This window comes from Elephantulus edwardii, unplaced genomic scaffold, assembly GCF_000299155.1.
Source record: "Elephantulus edwardii isolate Elephantulus edwardi_28Jun2011 unplaced genomic scaffold, EleEdw1.0 scaffold00115, whole genome shotgun sequence".
In the NCBI taxonomy this organism is placed as follows: domain Eukaryota; kingdom Metazoa; phylum Chordata; class Mammalia; order Macroscelidea; family Macroscelididae; genus Elephantulus; species Elephantulus edwardii.
The window spans coordinates 419,529-440,828 of record NW_006399865.1 but is presented as its reverse complement, the minus strand read 5'-3'; the positions used below and the strand labels follow the sequence as shown (position 1 = coordinate 440,828).

At 44.0% G+C, this 21,300-nt stretch overlaps 1 protein-coding gene across 1 annotated transcript in view; it reads left to right on the top strand.

Annotated features, from left to right (window-relative positions):
* LOC102844509 (patatin-like phospholipase domain-containing protein 4-like) overlaps positions 1-8,883 on the top strand; it is a 29,507-nt gene extending 20,624 nt beyond the window's left edge. The window contains 2 exon segments of the mRNA XM_006892410.1: positions 7,421-7,573; positions 8,692-8,883. Of these exon segments, the coding sequence (XP_006892472.1) occupies positions 7,421-7,573; positions 8,692-8,883 (345 nt within the window).
* Positions 8,884-21,300: the final 12,417 nt, after the last annotated feature.

Sequence of the window (21,300 nt, the reverse complement as noted above, 5' to 3'; positions counted from 1 at the left end):
AAGTTTCTGGGGTCCTTTTTGTTGCGTGTTACTATTCTTTTTCTCCCTCAAAAGTGGGTAGCCTTGAGCCTTAGACTAAGGGTAAAGGTGGAGGCCTGCTTGAGGGTGTGACTTTAAAATTCTGTAGGGCTCGAGGGCCAAATTAATTATTTTTAGAAGAATATTCTTTTAAAGACACAACAATCATTTGTCTCTTTGCTGTACTGAACAACACGGAGTAACTGTGATGCTGAACCCTATTCCATAGTCGTGTCAAATACCATAATGGTTACCCCTTATGTAGAGTGGTTGGATGAGCTTCCAAAATTATTCATGTTGGGAAGCAGGAGTGACATCCACTTCCTAAACTAGATGCCTCTGGAAACTCTAGGATCTTGGAGAAACAATGATAGCTATGGAAAGGCATTGGGGTTTTCGTTCATAGAGTCGCTATGAGTCTACCTCAACGGCAATCAACGACAACAACAAACAATTTGAACTTCATATGAGCAACTGATGGTGTGTTCCACAATCAGTCCCGAGTCTTGTCCTGACTGCCAATACTGAGCCTCCTTGCCCATTCTTTGCACAGATATGGCCAGTTTGATTTCTATGTATTCTGTCAGATGAGGCCCATGTGTCTAATTGTTGTCCAAGTATTTTTTTAAAGGTGTTTGCAGTGAGTGAGTCATGGGTTATCCAGAATTTTACCATGGCATATTGGCTTCTTTTTTATCACCAAGGCCATATTTTCCAATTACTCATCTTCTTTGTTTCCAAAGAAACAAAACATTCAAATTGCCAGTTATTATCAATGCATCTTGATAGCATGTTCAGTCAATGTCAGACCAGAGCAGTTGGTAAGAATCCTGAACTTCCATGTTTGGCATCTGTGGCTGATGCATATATTTGATTGACTTTGTGTTAAAAGATCTTCCTTGCATGTGTATCGCTATTACTCTGTGGCTGATGGTGTTGCACTTCAGGAGAGATTATGGATTGCTCATTCTCCTTCCCATCCATCCATCCATCCATCCATCCATCCATCCATCCATCCATTCCTGTCCCCATGAACTGAGAGTAGGAACTGATCAAAAAGTCAGATGTGACCATGTGGATTGGCCCTAGATGTGCACTAACAGCTGCAGTGAAATAGCAGGGACTGTGGGGCTGGTACAGTCAGCCTGTGGACTGGAAGACACTGCCCCTAAGCTCCTTGAACCAGGGCAGCAGGACTGTGTCTCACTGATCACCCAGTTCCGGTGCACTATAGTCCAGAAGGGAGCCCTGCCCGACCAGGCACCATCCTCCCAATCTGCTGTGTTTAAGTCCGTTCTTGTAGCCAAGACACAAGATGAAAGCTCTCCAGCCTAGCTTCTGAGGAACACTCAGGCTGAAAATCTTCCAAGACGTATCTGTTCACTCTTCTGGCTGTCCAAAATATATTCAACACCACCATTCAACTGCATGCATGATATGGAATAACTATGGAATTGAGCCAAATGAGTCCCAAATGCATTTGGTTTCCCTGTGTGGTTTAATGGAGTCTGCAGTGAGTCAACCTCATGCATGCTAATGACGAGAAGAGTACCTTGTGGACTTCATGTGGTTTTAATGCCTGAGAAGGACAGTCATCAAGGGTCTTGTCCTTTTCCTGTGCTATATATAGTCCATTCTCTGCCAGCCTGAAGTCCCTGCCCGTCAGCAGTCTCTCTGCCCAGCTCCTGCCCACTCTGGGGGAGTGGGCACTTCATGTACTGCAGTGCCCTGTGGGTGGAGCTCTGCAGTCAGTCATTCCCATTGGCCTGTTGACTTGGATTGTTTGCCTGAAGCAACAGAAGTTGAGGTGGCCCCAGGGGGCAGCCAGGGGACTTGGTGTTGCTGCATCTGGGGTGTAAGGTCTGGGAAGGCAAGCAAAATGATGGGCCAAACTGCCTGCCTTTTCATATGGTTGAATCATGTAACTTAGTTACATCCTACATATTTTTAATTTTCCTTGATGAAAACTTTAGGGATTTTTACATCCTCTGTGACAGCTTTGTTAAAGATATGAAATGAGATCATTTCCAAAGGTGGCTTTGTTTTGCTCCAAGAATCACCCTAGGAATTTTTACATCCTCTGTGACAGCTTTGTTAAAGATATGAAATGAGATCATTTCCAAAGGTGGCTTTGTTTTGCTCCAAGAATCACCCTACTCCAGAAATTAGTATTCACACCAAAAGCAATTAGGGGTCATGGGGTGGAGAGGAGGCCAGCTCCTTATTCAGACTGTTGATGTAACTAACAAACCTGTAAACACCACCTTCCTATCTCCAGGAGTTGCTGTGGACTCACAGTGAACCCTGAAGGACAGAGGAGACCTGCCTCATAGGGTTTCCAAGCCTGCAGGCTGGACAGAAGCAGACTGCCTCTGCTTTCTCCCAAGGACTGATGGGCAATTTAGAATTCCAGTCTTAATAAGCAAGCAACAAGCACAGGACCAGCAAATACATGTACACATATACAAAGGAAGCTCTGGTGGCACTGGGATTAAAATGACAGCCTAGGGAAACCTACAGGACAGTTGTGCTCTGATGGCGTGGGGTCTCAATAAGTCAGGATGGATTCAACAACACCTAACAACAAAATACACACACATATATGAAAATATGTGCTGTATAGTCCACGTGTATGTTAACATTCTTATAGAAAGAAAGGCGATATACAGGTTGTATGCTTCAGCTTTATTTTAATCCCATCTACTTCTGTTTTCTCTTCCAAATGTAATTCCCTAAGGAGATAGTAATAAAAATTCTTTTAAAAGTTCAGCTCAGCTCTATAGCTGATGCAGGCCATTGTAAACAAGGTGATGACAGTCACCGACCGAGTCAGCAGCAGCTTTGCAAAGAGAGACAAGTAAGAGAACTTTACAAAGGAGACACCTTCAAACACATGGAGGACTCGATCGAGTGTGTTAAAGACCTTTGAGACCAACAGATGTGCCTGCCTCACTGCACCCTATGCTAGGTAGCATGGATTTACTTCTTCTTTCCATCAAATTGTAAACCTTTAAGTGCAATGTAGGTCACATACCTCTCAGTTAAAGTTTCTTGTGAGAGCAATTCTCAACCATTCCCATGACAGATATAACGATAGATGAATGAACGGATGGATGGACGGACAGAATAATGGATAGAGATGGACCATAGATAGAAGATAAATCAGCTGATAGATAGGCAGATAGATGGTTAGATGATGGATAATTTTGTTGTTGTTATATGCCATTGAGTCACCCTATGTCCAACAGTTCTGAATGCTGCCCTGTCCTGGGCTAGTCTCACTGACTCTGATACAACCACCCCCATTGCCTTAGTTACTGTTATCAATCCATGTTATCTGGGAACTTCCTGTCCTGCGCTGTTCCTCCACCCTTCCAAGCATGATGTCCTTCTCCAAGGACCGGTCTCTCCTGGCCACATGCCCAATGTATGTGAGATGGAGCTTCAGAATCCTAGCCTCCAAGGAGAAGCTTGGTTTCACCCTCTCCATGACTGATTTATTTGTTTTCTTGGGGGTCCAAGATGAATGGGTAATAGGCAAATAACATGTATATGTTGTTGTTGTGAACCTTTGAATCAGAACGGACCTAGCAGGTTCTCAGAGGCAGTTAATCACATGGGAGGAGATTGCCTATCCTTCTTCCTTGGAGTAACTGGTGGTCTTGAACTGCGTGCCTTCTGGATTGCAGTGCAGCAATGGGTTGTGGTGCCGGAGAAGAGCATTAAACATTCTATGGACTACCAAGAGAATAAACAGGTCTGTCCTGGAGAGGGTAAAACCAAGTTTATCCTTGGAGGCAAGGATTTTCAAGTTCCATCTCACACACTTTGGGCATGCTTCTAGGAGAGACCCGTCCTTGGAGAAGGACATCATGATTGGAAAGGTAGAAGGTCAGTGCAGGAGAGGAAGATCGTGGATGAGATGGATTGATACGGTGGCTGTGGCAGTGGGGCAGGTGTGTCAGAGATGGTGCAGTTGGCTCAGATTAGATCAAGATTCAGAGATATCACTCATATGATCACTATGAGAGCCACATCCCCTGAAGGGAGCTCTGGCCTAGTGGTAAGATGTTCCGCTGCCAATTATAAGGCCTGCAGTTTGAATCCACCATCTGCTCTGTGGGAGAAAGATGGGCAGCCTCTTCTAATGTGATTGAAAAACCCTGAAGAATCAGCTACGCGTCAGTTCCGACTTAAAGACATAAAACAGCAAAAATGTTACCTGAAGGATGGTTTTTAATGATGGATACAACATCAGAACTCTTAACTTCCTTTATCTGTGTTTGTCACTGCATCCCATCATGTATACATGGGTCCATGGACAGGTTGAGGCTTTTTGCCTCGGAACAGGTGCCTTAAGTGTCTTTGTGCCTCCCTGGCAGTCAGTGTTCTCCATGCAGTTCAGTCAGAGGGTGGCGGGTGGAGAAGCTGCGTACATACTGAGGAGCCACCTCTCACCTCTCTGCCTGCTGACTGTGCTGTCGTTTCTGAGCTGGGAGGCTCCTATGTCCCATTTGGCCCTCACTCTCACCCTCCCAGGCCTGGGGCTGGCAGCACCATAGCCCCTCGGAGCAGGGTTTCTTTTCAAACAGTATCCCCTACTCTCGCCACTTCCAAGAATGGACTTCCTGTTTCAAGTCCTCAGAAGCCACATTAGAACTAGAAGGCCTTTTGCGTCTCCTTTTTACTTGGCTGCTGGGAATGCTGATTTCCCATTTTGACAACAGGAACCAGCCTCCCACGGTAATGGCTGCTTTGTTAAGTGTCAGCAGTAAACTTGACTCTCCATCCTGATTAAACAATGAGCCCTAACTTGTTCCAAAGGCTGCTTATGCACAACCTATAATCAGTCAGACTGTTCGCTTCTACATCTAGAGCCAAAGAGGGAGAAATTAAAAATGTTTACCAAATCCTACAGTCCGAAACTGACCAAACATGCAATCAAGATGCATTAATGATAACTGGTGACTGGAATGCAAAAGTTGGAAACAGTGATGATGGAAAGGTAGTGGGGGGAAAAAAATATAGGCCTGGTGATAGAAATGAGGCTGGAAATAGAATAATGGAATTTTGTATTTTCAATGATTTATTCATTTCAAATACTTTTAAAAGACATCAATGGCGACTTGACACATGGACATCACCTGATGGGCTACATAGGAATCAGACTGACTACATCTGTGCAAGGAACCACTGGAGAAGCTCCATGTTGGTCAAAACTAGCCCCGGGGGGGGGGAGGGGCTGTGGGTCAGACCATCTGTTACTCATGTACAATTCAAAATGAAGCAAATAAAAGTTAAAATAGCTCCATGAGAGCCAAGATATGATCTTGAGTCTATTCAATCTGAATAGTTTGAGGCTTCGGAAACCAATGATAGGAGACTAGAAGAATTGTGTAATGATATCAAGAATATCATCCATGAAGAAAGCAAAAGTTCATTACAAAGACTGGAATAAGAAAAAAAAAACCACAAACCCCAAAATGGATGTCAGAAGAAATTCTAAAAATTGCACTGGAATGTCAAGAATCCAAAATAAAGAGACACCATGCCAAAGTGAAAGAGCTGAGCAGAAAATTTCAAAGGGCAGCTTGGGAGGAAAAAAGGAAAGTATTATAAGGGAATGTGCAGAGAGCTGGAATTGGAGAATAAAAAGGGAAGAATTCACTCTGCATTTCGCAAGCTGAGAGAACTGAAAAGCCAATTTAAGCCTCGAGTTTCAATACTGAAAGATGTTACAGTCAATATATTAAATGGCCCAGAAACATCAAAAGAAAATGGAGGAAATATACAGAGTCACTGTAACAAAAAGAACTGATTGAAACTGACAAATTTCAAGAGTAGGAGCCAAAAAAAAAAAAAAAAAAAGAGTAGGAGCCAATGGTAATGGAGGCTGCACTATAAAGGCAACTGCAAAATAAGGCGCCAGGAATTGATGGGATACCAATTAAGACTTGTTTCAATTAACAGATGCAGCCTTTGATGTGCTCACCAGTCTATGCCAGAAAATTTGGAGGACAGCTGTCCGGCCAATGGATTGGATTATTCCCATTCCCAAGAAAGGTGATACAACAGAATGTGGAAACTATATCATTAATATCATATGCAAACAAAATAATGCAGAATATAATTAAAAAATGGATAGGACATAGATAGGTAACTGCCAGAATTCAAGCAAGATTTAGAAGAGGCTGTAGCACCAGGGATATCATTGCTGATATTAGATAGATTCTTGCTGAAAGTAGAGAATACTAGAAGAATGTCTATTTATCCATTATTGCTTATGCAAAGACATTTGACTGTGTATCATAACAAGTTATGGCTAACAGAGAGAGAAATGGAAATCCCAGAGCACTTAATTGTGCTCATGCAAAACCAATACCTAGACCAGGAAGGAAGCTGTTGTGTGATCAAGAGAGCAAGGGAGGAGGCAACATCAGAATACACCAGGAAAGGATTTAAACTGTCAATAACTAACTTGCGTGAACCCACAACATTTTCCTAACATGAGTTAGGAAATGAGCCGTATTGCACTGGGAAAGTCTGCAGTTAGGGACCTCTCTAAATTATTTAGTAGTAGTAGTAATGTCAGTTTGAGGGCTAAGATGTGTCTGATTTCAAGCCATGGTCTTTCTGATTACTTGTGTGTCTGAGAACGGACAATGAATAAGTATGACAGAAAATTTGATGTGTTTGAGCTGTGGTGTCGGAGAAGAGCACTGAACGTCCCGTGGAAAGCCAAGAGAACAGAGATGTCTTGGAGAGGGTGCAGCCGGAGTGCTTTTGGAAGGAAATATGATGAGATTTTGCCTCACATACTTTGTACATGATGCAAGGAGGGTCTATTCCTCAGAGAGGGACATGATGCTTGGAAAGGCAGAGGGTCAGCGAAAGAGAGTAAGACCCATGACCAGGTGGGTTGGCACAGTGCCTGCCACAGTGGGCTCTTATGTGTCAGGTATTGTGAGGATGGCACAGGACAGGACAGGGTTCAGATCTGTTCATAGGGGTGCAATGGGTTGTTCTCGACTTGACGGCACCAAACTGCAACATAGAATAATGGACTTAAGGCTTCTAAACAATTTGAGAAGTGTCCCAATTCAGTCTAGAGCTCTTTGTCAAATCTTGAGTGCACAGGGATTTGGTTTCCAAGAGAGCCCCCATAAAACTGCCTCCAGATGATTCTGACTGAGGGAACCCCATAGGCCACAGAGCACAGCTGCCCTTAGAGCTTCTCCAGAGGTCCCGTTCGCAGGAACACATTGCCGGGCCCTCCTTCCTGGGAGCTCCTGGGTGAGTCTGAGCTGCCAACTCTTCCACCCTTTCGCTCTGCAGCCCTGCCCCTAACTGTTGCACCCACTCGTTTCCCACCTTGTCCTGACTCAGCCACTTCTTCCTACAGAAGTGGGTGGACGGCGGCTTCACCAACAGCCTTCCCATCCTGCCTGAGGGCCGGACGGTGAGCGTGTCACCATTTAGTGGACAGACGGACATCTCCCCGCAGGACAGAGGACAGCTGAACCTGTATATCACCGTCGGCAAACAGGACATAGCGGTGAGACACTCAGCTCAGTAGCTTCAGTCTCTTCCTCAGCCTCAGGAAGTTTCTGCAGAATTTAATATGGTTCTCCGACAGCTAAGCTTGTTGTTTGCATCTTCTTAATACAGCGCTTTTACTGTATCTGCTCTGCGCTGTTTAGCAGGCATTCACAGCCAGGGGAGTGGGGTGGTGTTACTGTGAGGTGTGGACAAGGTCAGCCAGGACTTAGAGTGCCCTTGGAACCACATGGCCTTCACAGGCTGTCACTGCAGTCTACCAACAACTCATTAACTGTGCACAGAATTTCCATCACTTTCTCAGGCTGATAAGCACCGTGGAGCCAAGTTTAACTTCGATCACTTATTTGTATTGTGGGTTTGGTTTTTTTTTTTTTGGGGGGGGGGGTTGTAAGCCAAAAAGTGAAAGGATAGACCTCCCTCCTTGAAAGGAAATATGGGAAAAATGCCTACTTACTTGTTGTAAAAAGGCAGGGATGATGAGGCCTATAAAAATATGGGAGAAAAATGAAGCCGCTCAAATGGACAATTTCCATTAATTGCCTTACCCTAGTGGTTCTCAGCTTGGGCAGCTGTATCCCCCCGCACCCCCCCCCCAAGGAACATTCAGTAACGTCTGGGCTAATTTTTGGTTGTCGTTTAAATGGAGAACTGCTATTGGTCCCTACTGTGGAGAGGCCTGGGATGTTGTTCCACACCCTATAGGACAGTCCCTAAATGACCAGTGACAAAGACCAGGGGTGCTTCTCCTCACCCTACAGTGTATAGGACAATCCCCACCCTGGAGAATGACCAGTGACACATACTAGAGGTGCTGACCCACACCCTACAGCGCACGGGATGGTCCCCACCCCAGAGAGTGACCAGTGGTGGAGACCAGGGGTGCTGCCCCACACCCTACAGGGCACAGGACAGTCCCTGAATGAAAAAACTCATTAGACTTAAAAACATCTACCATACTTATCTAGTCTATGAGTGAAGTCAATGTTCTAAGGTTTGGTTACCCTACTGCTTTTTGAAATAGAAAGCGGTAAGCAAGTTGAGATGATATGAACTAGCATCAATTTGCTTGGACTCTTGTGCCCCACAGTTTAACTTCCTATCTTTTGGTTCTAGTTGTCTGTGGCCAACTTGCTGCGGCTCAATCAAGCCTTGTTCCCGCCAGACCAGAAGAGAATGCAGTCATTATACCACCGTGGCTTTGACGACACCGTGACGTTTTTACGAAAGGAAAACTGGTTTGAATAGAACGCCTGCAAGTTCAGCATGCAGAGCAGCTTTTCAGACATGTTTCTGAGAGGCTACTAATTAAATGTTTTGTTTTGTTGTTGTTATTGTTAATCTATCAGGACTCTGCCAATTAATAAGTGAGGTACTAAGTGTCAGTTTATTCACACGTGGCAGCATCATTAAGGAGAGTCTCAGGAGTGAAAAAAACCCAAAGCCTCCATCTCCTCTTCAGGATGGATATGTCCGGCTCTGTGACAGTGATGACATTCTCCCATTCTCACTGTCCTTTTCCAAACCACAACTCATGCCCACTCAATGCCCAGAAGCAAATAAGTGCCTCCCTCCCTGCCTCCCATCCCTGGTAAAGCTCAATGGTTTCTATTTACTTATTTCATTTATTGTTATTCTTGTGTGCTGGAGAGTTGGAACTGACCCTCCAGCAGTTTTGCAGAGGCAGTAAAATGACATGAGAGGAGATGGCCCATCTTTGTACAGCAGAGCACCTGGTGGATTCGAACCATATGCTTTGAGTTAGCAGCACAATTCTTTACCATTAAGCCTCCACGTGTTCTCATGTACACTGTGTCCTTTTGTGACTGACTTTTGTTCTGCATTTATTTCCATTGTTCATCAGTGAGTGAGTGGCATGAATCGAAGCTTCACTTCTCTTTATGACTGTCTAGTCTTCCACTGTACTAGATAGACCACCTTGTGTTTACCTATTCACCTGTTATTGGGCATCCAGGTTGTTTCAGAAATAATTTTCCTTTTTAATAAAACATTTTTAATTGTGATTTTAAGAAAGTTTACAGAAAAGTTGGATTTTCATTCATTGATTGTTGCACATTTTACCCCCTCTACATCCCCCAGTTATATATGTATATATATATTTTGTTGTTGTTATGTGCCGTCAAGTCGTTTGCGACTCATAGCGACCCTATGTACAACAGCCCTAAACCCTGCTCTATCCTGTGCCAATCGCATTGCCTCTGACACACCCATCCCGATTACCCCAGTCACTGAATCAATCCACCTCATAGAGGGTCTTCCCCTCCTGCGCTGTCTGTCCACTCTGCCCAGCATGATGTCCCTCTCCAAAGACCTGTCTCTCCTTGCAACATGTCCAAAGTATGTCAGACGAAGCCCCAGAATCTTTGCCTCCAAGGAGTAGCCTGATTTAACCCTCTCTAGGATGAATCTGTTTGTTTTCTTGGCAGTCTATGGTACATTCAATACTCTTCTCCAACACCACAGCTCAAAGGCGTCAGTTCTCTTTCTGTCCTCCCTAGTCATTGTCCAGCTCTCTGATGCATAACAAGTGATTGCAAAGACCATGGCCTGTATCAGGCGCACCTTTGTCTCCAAAGATACACCGTTGTTCTTGAGTACTTTAGAGAGGTCCCTAACTGCAGACTTTCCCATCGCAATACGTTTTTTGATTTCCTGGCTGCTGGTGCCAAGAGTGTTGACCGTGGAGCCGAGCAAACTGAAGCTGTGAACAATCTCAATCTCTTCGCCATCCATCCTGATGCTACCAATTGGTCCAGTGGTGAGAATCTTCGTTTTCTTGACATTGATCCTCAGTCCATACTGAAGGCTGCAGTCCTTGACCCTCTGCAGTAAGTGCATGAGGTCCTCCTCAGTTTCAGTGAGCAAGGTTGTGTCATCTGCATAACACAGATTGTTGATAGATCTTCCATCAATCCTAACAACATGCGTCTCCTCATAGAGCCCAGCCTCTCGGATAATCTGCTCTGCATACAGGTTGAAAAGGTATGGAGATAAGACACATCCCTGGCGCACACCCTTCCCAATTTTGAACCATTCAGTGTTGCCCTGCTCTGTTCTGACGACTGCCTCTTGGTCCAAGTACAGGTTTCGCATTAGCACGATTAAATGTTCTGGGATTCCCATTCTTCTCAGAGTCAGCCACAGTTTGTTATGATCCACACAGTCAAATGCCTTTGCATAATCAATGAAACACAGATAAGACATTCTTCTGGTATTCTCTGCTTTCAGCTAAGATCCATCTAACATCAGCTACAATATCCCTAGTACCACAACCCCTTCTAAGCCCAGCCTGGACTTCTGGCAGTTCTCTGCTGATGTACTGTTCCAGTCATTTTTGGATAATCTTCAGTAGAATCTTGCTTGCATGTGAAATCAATGATATTGTTCTGTAGTTTCCGCACTCAGTTGGGTCACCCTTCTTTGGAATGGGAACAAATATTGACCTCTTCCAGTCCATTGGCCAAGTGGTTGTTCTCCAGATTTTTATTTACTCTTCCTTCCCCCAGTCCTCTTTGCAAAATGTACATTGCACATAAGACATTTTCCAGCAACTCTAAGAACCATTCTAATGTCAACCTCTAGTTACTATACCTAGTAAAGCTTATTAAAAATTTGAACCTATTAAAATACTCTTTAGCACCTTAAAGAGGTCCCTGGCAGCGAATATGACTGCTGCAATGTACCTTTTCATTTCCTGACAGTGGGTGTTGATTGTGGACCCAAATAAAATGAAATCCTTGACAATATCAATCTTCCATCCATCTATCAAGAAGCTCGCTGCCTAATGGTTCAGTGGTTGGGATTTTTGTTTCTTGATGTTGGTGTAAGCCATCCTGAAGGCTTAAGTCTTTGATCTTCTTTAGCTAATGCATCAAGCCTGTTTCACTTAGTGCAAGCGAATGCAAGCCTATTTTTCCTAAGCGCATGCAGTTGCTCCTGGGGAGGAGGGAGTGAGTGCAAAACACTCTCCTCTAGAAGAAGCCCAGGGGATTTTGAGAAACAGATGGTCTTTTCCTATTCTTCAGTGTCTTCAGTCGAGACTCCTGCAACTGAGAAGACTGTCAGGCTCCCTGATGCTTCTCTTTTGTCAACCCAGGTATGCTTCGCAGTCCTTCTTCCTTCTGTCCAGCTCTTGTTCTTCATGCTCTCTTCTCTCTTGCTCTTCCACACCTCCCTGAATGTGTCACCACTGATCTGTCCTCCAGGCCCACTGGCTCTAGGAGCGTCAGCAGATAGCACAGGAGTGGGCTTGAAGAACCAAGCAGTCTGGTAAACAGGACAGGAATCTCAAGTCAGTGTTGGGTTGATGTCCAGGCTTCTATTTTCCCAGTTGTTGGCTTGTCACTTTGGGGACTGGTGTCTGGGCTCCCCTTAATTCACATACAACAGCTTAAATCTGTGCTGGTGGGAGTCTACCAAGCATGATCTCCTAATTACTCAGAGGCAGTTACAACAAAATCATTTTAGCTGAATTGTCATACATTCTCCTTTTACCCTCTGAAGCCACAATTTAATGGTTCTTAAATCGCCAACTATAGTTTTTAACATCCAGACAACAGCATGTGCCCTTTCTCCAAATACTGTAGAGCAGCGATGCATAGTCTTTTTTTATATATTGGGGTACATCATCTTTTTTAATTTTTATTTATTTATTTTATGTGTGTACCATCAAATTGGATCTGACTGGTACAGGAGGAGATTGTTCCTCCTTCTTCAGCAGAGCATCCGGTGGATTTGAACTGCGTACCTCTGGGATTGCAGTGCAATTTCCTGCCACTAGGCCACCAGAGCTCGCCCATCATCTTTTTTTTATATTCACATTATGTTCATTTAGTAGATATTACTGTTTCTATACTAGCAAAGATTGCATTAAATCTTATATGTTGGTGTAGTAAGTGGCATGGAACTGTGGTGCAGGCTGAGTTTTTAAATGGCCTTCCTAGCTCATTGGCCGTTAGTCACATGGCTGAGTGAGAATATGCAAGTGGAATGTGCGGTCATTAATGAGGGGGTTGACCATCCCACCAGGCTTAAGTTGAGCAGACCTAAAGGCAGAAGATGGGAATCTTGTTCCCAGTAAGAAAGATGAAGCAATCCAGGCAGTTTCAGACATCAATTTCCTGATAGGAAGCAGGGAGCGTCCTTTAGGGACAGATTCCTGGGCCAGTCAGATTGGACTTGCAGCAGGTAAACCGTGAGACCGATGTTTGCTTTAGAGCTGACCCTGGACTACTGGAGGACTGATGGGGAAATACCATCATTGCCAGGACTAAGAGAGCTTTAGGGCACGCTAGTGGTCTAGTGATGAGGAGATGTGCTGCTAACCCAAAGGCATGCAGTTCGAATCCACAGTTCTATCTTTTCCATGGAAGAAAGATGGGCAGTCTCCTCCTGTGTGGTTTACAACCTCTGAAACCCCACTGGAGGGTCACCTATGAGTCATTCTAACTCCACAACAAGAGAACTTTGTAACGGTGACCTGAGGCTGAAGGCCAAAAGGCCTGTGAGCACACTAGGGAAGCCATTCTGACTGAAGAATTGCAACCTTGTTTGCCACACTAATCGTAACCTGTTAGCTGCCCTGGTAAGCCCCATGTCGGTGAGTATGGTCTGGGAGTGTTGTGTGGCCATTGCAAGAGGAGCAGACCCAGGAGCAGAATGCTGAAGCCTGGGAGGGACAGCCACTGGGAGAACTGGATAAATTTTCAATTCCTTGTTTTATCTATTTATTCACTAAAATTTCCATTTTGTCTAAGGTTCATTTTGCCTCCCCACCTTATTACTTTCTTTTATGTGACTATACTGTTTGTATGATAATTTCAATAGTCTTTACTCTCTCTTAACATAGTAAACATCTTTGAAATATTTTGAGCCATGGCATATATTCACAAAATAAAAATCTCGTACCAGACAGGTGGATAACACTTCCTTAAAAAAAACACAAAGAAAACCAACTCTAAAGTCCCTGACAGCTGTCTTCGTCACAGCAGCTGGGGATACCAAGGTGCCCTGGTCGTGCAGTGGTTAAAGTCCTAGACTGCTGTCTGGACAGCTGATGGTTTGCGCACACAGGGTGCTCTGTGGGGAAAGAGGTGGCAGGCGGTTTTTGTGAAAATGTGCAGCCTGGGAGACACACGGGGGCAGTTCCATTCTCTCCCGTTGGGTCACTGGGAGTTTGCATTGACTCAATGGGAGCACTTTGCTAGGGTTTTTGGGGTGGTGCAAACGATTTGCATTCAACTCCTAACCTAAAAGTTGATGGTTCAGAGCCACCTAACTGCTCTGCAGAAGAAAGGCTGGAAAACTGTCCTGTGAGATGAGTGAGTCCCCCACGCCTCCCCACAGCGGAGGTAAGGGCTTCAGGAACACAAGTGACTGATGATCGCTCAGGACCACAGTGGGGACCTCCGTGGTGCCAGGTGAGCTCAGCCTTCCAAACGCAGATACTGGCCAACTGACAACTAGCTTATACTGGGCCTGGAGTCAAGATGACTTCCCAGGTCCCTCTTGAGGTGCTTTCTGAGTATCTTTGAATCTGCATTTAAAATGTCATTGTTGTTGTGTAGTATATCATGAAGTCAGAACCAACCCATAGCTGGCTCCCTGGTGAGCTTTAAGAGGCAGTTAATTGCTTGGGAGGAGATGGCCCATCCTTTTCCTGAAGAGCAGCTGGTGGATTTGAACTGCACTCCCTGAAATGTAAATGTAATCTTTTTTTTTTATCTTTTCAGTAACACTTCTTTGCTCTGTAACCATGGCAGCCTCCTGCTTCCATTCACAATTAGAGAAAATAGATTTGACTTTGACATGAAATAATGCTTAACAGGAGCGAACAGTGTATTCAAAAACAACAGGAAAAAATCCAAACCTTTTTAGGCATGCCAATTTCCCAATATCAAGCGCAGGTATGGGCACACAGACCAGAGGCTTGCAGAGAAACATTTTGTTCTGTTATATGTACGTCCAGTCACGGGGAGTCAGCTTACTTGGAGGCCGCTAACAGTGAAATCAAATTGGAAGTTAAAGTAATTACCCTCACAGCTTAAAGTAGGAGGGGGAGAGCAGCCGCAGCCATTCAGCAACTGTGGATGTATTATTTTACATGCATTTATCATTATGTATGTAACTTTTTAAATAGATTTGCCATTTGCTTTGGATAAATTGACCACATTGAGTGTTCAGCTCTGCATGTAATTTCCCCTCCTCAGTTCCAGGATATGTATTCATCTCTTCCACCCATAAACAACCAGTATGATTTCTGAGATGCTGACCAAGTGAAAGAGAAAATCCAGAATTCCATTGAAAACATTCCCTTTTGGTGTTTGCACACTTGGGAGAGCATTTCTGAATGAGCAGTCCTACACGCCTGTGAAACCGCACAGCCAGCTTAATGTGAAACAGGGTCACTTAGAGCTGGTTTGTCAAGGACCATGGAGAGACCCTGGAGTCAGCTCTGACCCAGCAGCCCGCGGGGCCCCAAGATGAAGCCCAGGCCGGGTTTGGGCCATCTTGTGGAGGAGCTGCCTCTTTTGTTTGATCCTCCACTCACTTTATTTGGGGAGCTCTGATGGCATAGTGGTTAAGAAGTTATGCTGCAATCCCAAAGGCATATGGTTCGAATCCACCAGAGATTCCTTTGGGGAAGGATGGATAATCTCCTCCCATGAAATTTACTAATTCATAAAACCCACTTGAGGGTCAGCTATGGGTCAGTTCTGACTCGATGGAACACAACAACTTTACCAAGCATACTGTCTTTCTCGAGGGCGTGAGCCCTCCCCAAAACACTCCAAGGTGTGCAGGAGAAGCCTCACCATCCTTGTTTCTAAGGAGCATTAAAAAGCACCCCAAAACCATATACATTGGAATTAACCCACGGGCTGCCCTACAGAGTGTGACAGCGTGAATGACATTCCAGTTGCACCAGAAATGAAATAAGCAGGCTGACACCAGGCAAGTAACAATGAAGGAAACATGGAACCGAAGAAAGAGATGAAGAGGAACACCATCCACACAGGCTCTCCAGCACCCACCATGGGGCCCAGCTCCCACGTGCATGCCTCATTTTACCGTGTGTGCTTTCTTGCCCTTCACAGATACCGATCTTTAACAAGTTCAAGAACTGGGCCAGCCCTACCTCAAGGAAGTCTGTCGGCACCATTGTTCCCCACAGCATGTGCGCATACTTCTGTCTCTGGCTCATACTGGTTGTTTTCACGACATACTTAACTATTTCACAGTGTTGGTGAACACTTAATAGACTCTCGACCCACCACACATTCTAACCCAAAGAGCCCCATCAGGCTTCTGAGGCTGTAACCGTTTACAGAAGATTGCCTGATTTCAACCACAGAGAAGCTGGTAGATTTGAACCACTGACTTTTAAGTTAGCTGCGTAATGTATAATGAAGGTACTACGCCACCATGGCTCCTTCAAAAGTCTACACGATAGTGTAAGGTTAATTTGTAGATGCACTAGGAAACAAGTTTGTTTCACTCACTTGCTGGGCATTTGAGAGCTAGCCATATTTGGGGTTTTTTTAATTATTAAATTTTATTAGTTTTAATGAACATTTACAGGGATTTTGGGTTTTCATTCCTTCATTGCTGCACCATTCTCTCTACCCTCCTCCCCAGTTTGTTCTTCTTCCCCGCCATCCGAATGTCTGTTTTAATTGTCCAATTGCCACAGTGCTTGTCAAAGTCAGTTCTGATTAATCTCCTTTGTCGGTGTGTCCTTTGCCATTCCCTATCACTCTTCCCTGAGAGAGACTTCACCCTGATTCATAAGGAAAAGGGGATGGCGTATTCTCTTAGCTACTTCCTGCTGAAAAGGGACGCTGTGGGTTTCAGGGTGAAGATCTTCTCTCACTACTCTAAAGAGCTAGCCATTTTTGAATAGTCAACAGTACTGTGCTTACATATGATGTGATACTATGTGATAAGTGAGATGAGGAAAATGAGGCACAGCGAGGGAGGGTACTTGTCCAAGATTACATAGCTAGTACTGTAAGGATGACAGAAGAAGTTATGCCTTTGAACTGCAGTACTGAACAAGAGTGCTAACAAACTCATAGACTACCAAAAGAACACACAGATATGTCCTGGAGAAGGTGCAGCCAGAGTGCTCCTTGGAGACAAAGATGACAAAGCTTCGTCTCACAGACTTTGGGCATGTTGCTAAGAGAGGCTATTCTTTGGAAAGGACATTGGAGAGGTGGAGGGGCTGTGAAAGAGAGGAAGAGCCTCAGCCAGATGGATTCACATAAAAAGTGCAGCTATGGCCTTGAGTGTGTCAGAGATTGTGAGGATGGCACAGGATAGGACAGGATTCAGATCTGTTGTTCATAGGGTCACAACGAGTCCTACTCGACAGCACCTAATAACAAGGAAACAAACAAAACCTTGTGTGGCTCACTCTCTTGAGAGAATTGCTTTGCTGCAGTGGTCTGGAAGTGAGGCTTTTCTGAGAATCAATCTGGACACAGAGTGCCTGGATAGGACAGAGTCATAGACTACTACCTCTCTCTTTCATAAAATAGCTATTGAATTTGAACCTCTGTCCTGCTTAGCAGTGGAAGAATAGCACAGGATAGGGTAAGGCTCAGAGCTGTTGTTCATAGGATCACTATGAGTCCTAGATGACTTGATGGCATCAAACAGGAAAAGAGTAGAGAGTCAATTACCAAACCACCAAGGCTATTAGCCCTAGGTTATACATCCTCAACATTTAACAACTCAAAGAATGACTGAATGCCTAAAAATCCAGCATAACCAAGTGAAAAAATGTTATGCCAAGGAATTCATTAAAAAGTCTAAGGAAGTGTGCTAAAACTAATAATGTTGTCATAGCAACAGAAATTTAAATAGGCAAGACAAATTGCTTCACAGTAGCAACAAGGATTCAACAAACATAAAAAATGCACAAAATACATGTGGAAATTTTATACCTTTACCAACATATTTTTCTCAGCTCCGTAGTGGGAAAATTAAATTCTGTATGTTGTCTAGGGATCTCAAATCACAAATCTTACAGATTTCAAACTGAGTATTTTTATTTTCAAACATGACAAACACTTCTTAAGATGTACCTGACCCTTGTTTATTGTGGCTCAGCAGTCAAGCTATCATTTTCCTAATACCTGAAGGAGTCCTAGTGGTGTACTTTATTGCATGTTGGGCTACCAATGAAAAGGTCACTGGTTTGAATCCATCAGCCTGTTTCATTTTCCCAAAGCATTTTTTCTTTAATGTTCTTTTTCCTGAGGAAGAGCCTGAGATTTTTCTTATTTAAGAAATGTGCAAGGAGTTGGAGTCAGAAAATCAAAAGGGCCGAACTCGCTCAGCATATTTTAAGCTCAAGGAACTGAAGAACAAATTCAAACCCTGAGTTGCTATAATCAAGGATGCTTTTGGCAGAATGTCAAATGATCCAGGAAGTATTAAAAGAAGATGGAAAGAATATACTGAGTCACTGTATTGAAAGGAATTGGAAGACACAGAAGAATTTCATGAAACAACATATGAGCAAGAGCCTATGGTGATGAAGGAAGAAGTTCAAGCTGCTTTGAAGGAAATGGCAAAAAATAAGGCTCCAGGAATAGATGGTATCCCAAGTGACGTATTTCAGTTAACAGATGCTGCCCTGGATGTGCTCACCAAGTTGTGCCAAGAAATCTGGAGAACGACCACCTGGCCAACTGACTAGAAGAGATCGATATTTGTTCCTATCCCAAAGGAAGGTGACCCAAGAGAATGTGGAAACTACAGAACAGTCTCACTGATTTCACATGCAAGCAAGATTTATTGAAGATTATCCAAAAACGACTGGAACAGCACATCAACAGAGAACTACCAGAAGTCCAGGCTGGGTTTAGAAGGGGTCGTGGTACTAGGTATATTGTAGCTGATGTTAGATGAATCTTGGCTAAAAGCAGGGAATACCAGAGGAATGTCTATCTGTGTTTCATTGACTATGCAAAAGCATTTGACTGTGTAGATCATAAACTATGGCTGACTCTGAGAAGAATGGGAATCCCAGAACCCTTGATCGTTCTAATGCGAAACTTATACTTGGACCAGGAGGCAGTCGTCAGAGCAGAGCAAGGGAACACTGCATGATTCAAAATTGGGAAGGGCATACGCCAGGGATGCATCCTATCTCCATACCTTTTCAACCTATATGCAGAACAGATTATCCAGGAGGCTGGGCTCTATGAGGAGAAATGTGGGGTCAAGATTGGTGGACGATTTATCAACAATCTGCGTTATACGGATGACACAACCCTGCTTGCTGAAACTGAGGAGGACCTGAAGCACCTGCTGCAGAGTGTCAAGGACTGCAGCCTCCAATATGGATTGAGGCTCAATGTCAAGAAGACAAAGATTCTCACCACTGGGCCAATTGGCAGCATCAGGATGGATGGTGAAGAGATTGAGATTGTACACAGCTTTAGTTTGCTTGGCTCCACAGTCAACAGTCTTGGCACCAGCAGCCAGGAAATTAAAAGGTGCATTGCCATGGAAAAGTCTGCTGTTAGGGACCTCTCCAAAGTACTGAAGAGCAATGGTGTCTCTCTGGAGACTAAGGTGCGTCTGATACAGTGTGATTGGCACAGGACAGAGCGGAGTTTAGGGCTGTTGTACATAGGGTCGCTATGAGTCGCAGGTGATTCGACGGCACATAAGAACAACAACAAGGGAAGCAGAGTAAAAATCATGTACAGGAGAGTTCATGATAAAGAGTTTTTGTTGCAAGCAAAACAAACTCAATCCGAGTTACCATGAACCAAAGAGGAATAAAGAGACAAGAAAGAATGTGCTGGCACATCTGGGGGAAAGCTCAACCTTAAATCACTCTCCCTGAGCACAAGAGCACAAAGGAAGCCCTCAGAATGTCTTCTCTTTTTAGGGTAGACATTTCTCCAGATAATGGCAAAGATAGCCACTCCATGAACAAAGGGCTATTCTACCAGAATGGTGTCCACAGACTGTCAGGAGAATTCATGGAATGGCTGCAGAGGGAATTCTAACTCTGCTAGATTGGTTCATCAATGGTTCTGGTTTTAATCACATGATTCGCTTCTTTGATCTCACACCACTTAGAAAAGACAGATCCTGAATCATGTGTGGTCAAGATTGCCATCGATGCATGAACAAGAATTCCATCAAAAATATCCCCCTCTTTATGGAAGCCAAAGGTTCATGGAATTCCTCCAGAGAACAATATACTGACTGTGTTAAAGTGCACAGAGGAGACAAGTAAGCAATCGATGTGCAATCTATTGGATACAAAGTCTAGGAAATTGTTGGGAAAGAGCAAGTTCAGGGAGGTAACTGATTCAGAAGAGTAAAAGAATGAAAATCAGTGAACTATATGTGGTGAGAATTTAATGTCTGCAAAAGACCAAAAGAAACACATGCCTTTGTGTGGTGGTCCTTTACACAAACGAGTAGCTGAGTTAATTTTAATTTATGGCCACCTCGTGTGCAAAGTACATCTGTGCTCCATAGGCTGTCCATGGCCTGGAACCTTTGTTGTTGTTAGGTGCCACTGAGTTGCGTCTGACTCATAAACCCTATGGACAGCCAGCCTGAACACTGCCCTGTTCTGGGCCATCTTCATGATATCTAACACACTAGAGCCCTTGCTGAAGTCAGTGTGTAATCCATCTCATTGAGGGTCTTCCTCTCCTTTGCTGAGCTTCTGTCTTTCCAAACATGATGTCCTGTTCCAAAGAAGAGCCTCAACTAGCTCTAAGTGCTAAGTGTGAAAGATGAAACTTTCTTTGTTTCCAAGGAGCATTCGGGCTGTACTTTCCCCCAAGATCCTTGCATTTCAAATTGAACAATGCTAGGGCCTCAGCTGGGAGCATGTTCTCCACTGCAGCTCAGTCAGTTCCTACAGGTAACAATCCTCCATTGCGTTTCCGATGCTGTAAATCCTTACCGGTGGAGAGTGCCCATCGTTTTCGCCAAGAGCAGCATGTGGATTCTAACTGCTAACCTTCTATTAGCAGTCCCAAACATTAGACACTACGGAGCTTGTTCAGACACATTGCTGTGGAGTTGGAACCAACTCACAGCTGACCCTCCACTGGGTTTCAAGGATTTGACATAGCTTGAGAGGTAACTGCACATCTTTTTCTGTCAGAGCTTCTGGTGAATTCATACTGTCAGAAGTTGGTCTCCGGGTTAGCACACAGCTCCCTGGACTATATGAGGCGTGGAGCTGGTTATGAATGCCTGATCTCAGGCCCTCACCTCAACTAAACAATCAGAATCTGAGCTCTGATTCTGTACGATGATTCATATGCACTAGCTCGCCTGGCATACAATGAGCAATCACATCAAGCTTGCTTACTTCCCAGTTTTAAAGAAAGAAGTTCTAAAAATCTCATCTTAATTAATTGCTTACTTTAATGTAAATATCTTTTAATGAATTTCTCAATTTATAATTCTGTAAAGAGGTTATTTGAAATGTCTCATAAATGAATATGATCTTTTGTATTCTCTTCAGATAGCGATGGGTTTTGTCTTTTGTATACATGGAGGATTCTGTAAGAAAGAGGATGAAAAATTGCCCATGGGAGGGTAATAACTAATGGGTTATATCATACATTTTGCCACATTCTAAAAACAAAATTTTTTAAGGCTTCTTACACTAAAAGAATGGAGTGGGAACAGTAAATTTTAAGTTAGAAA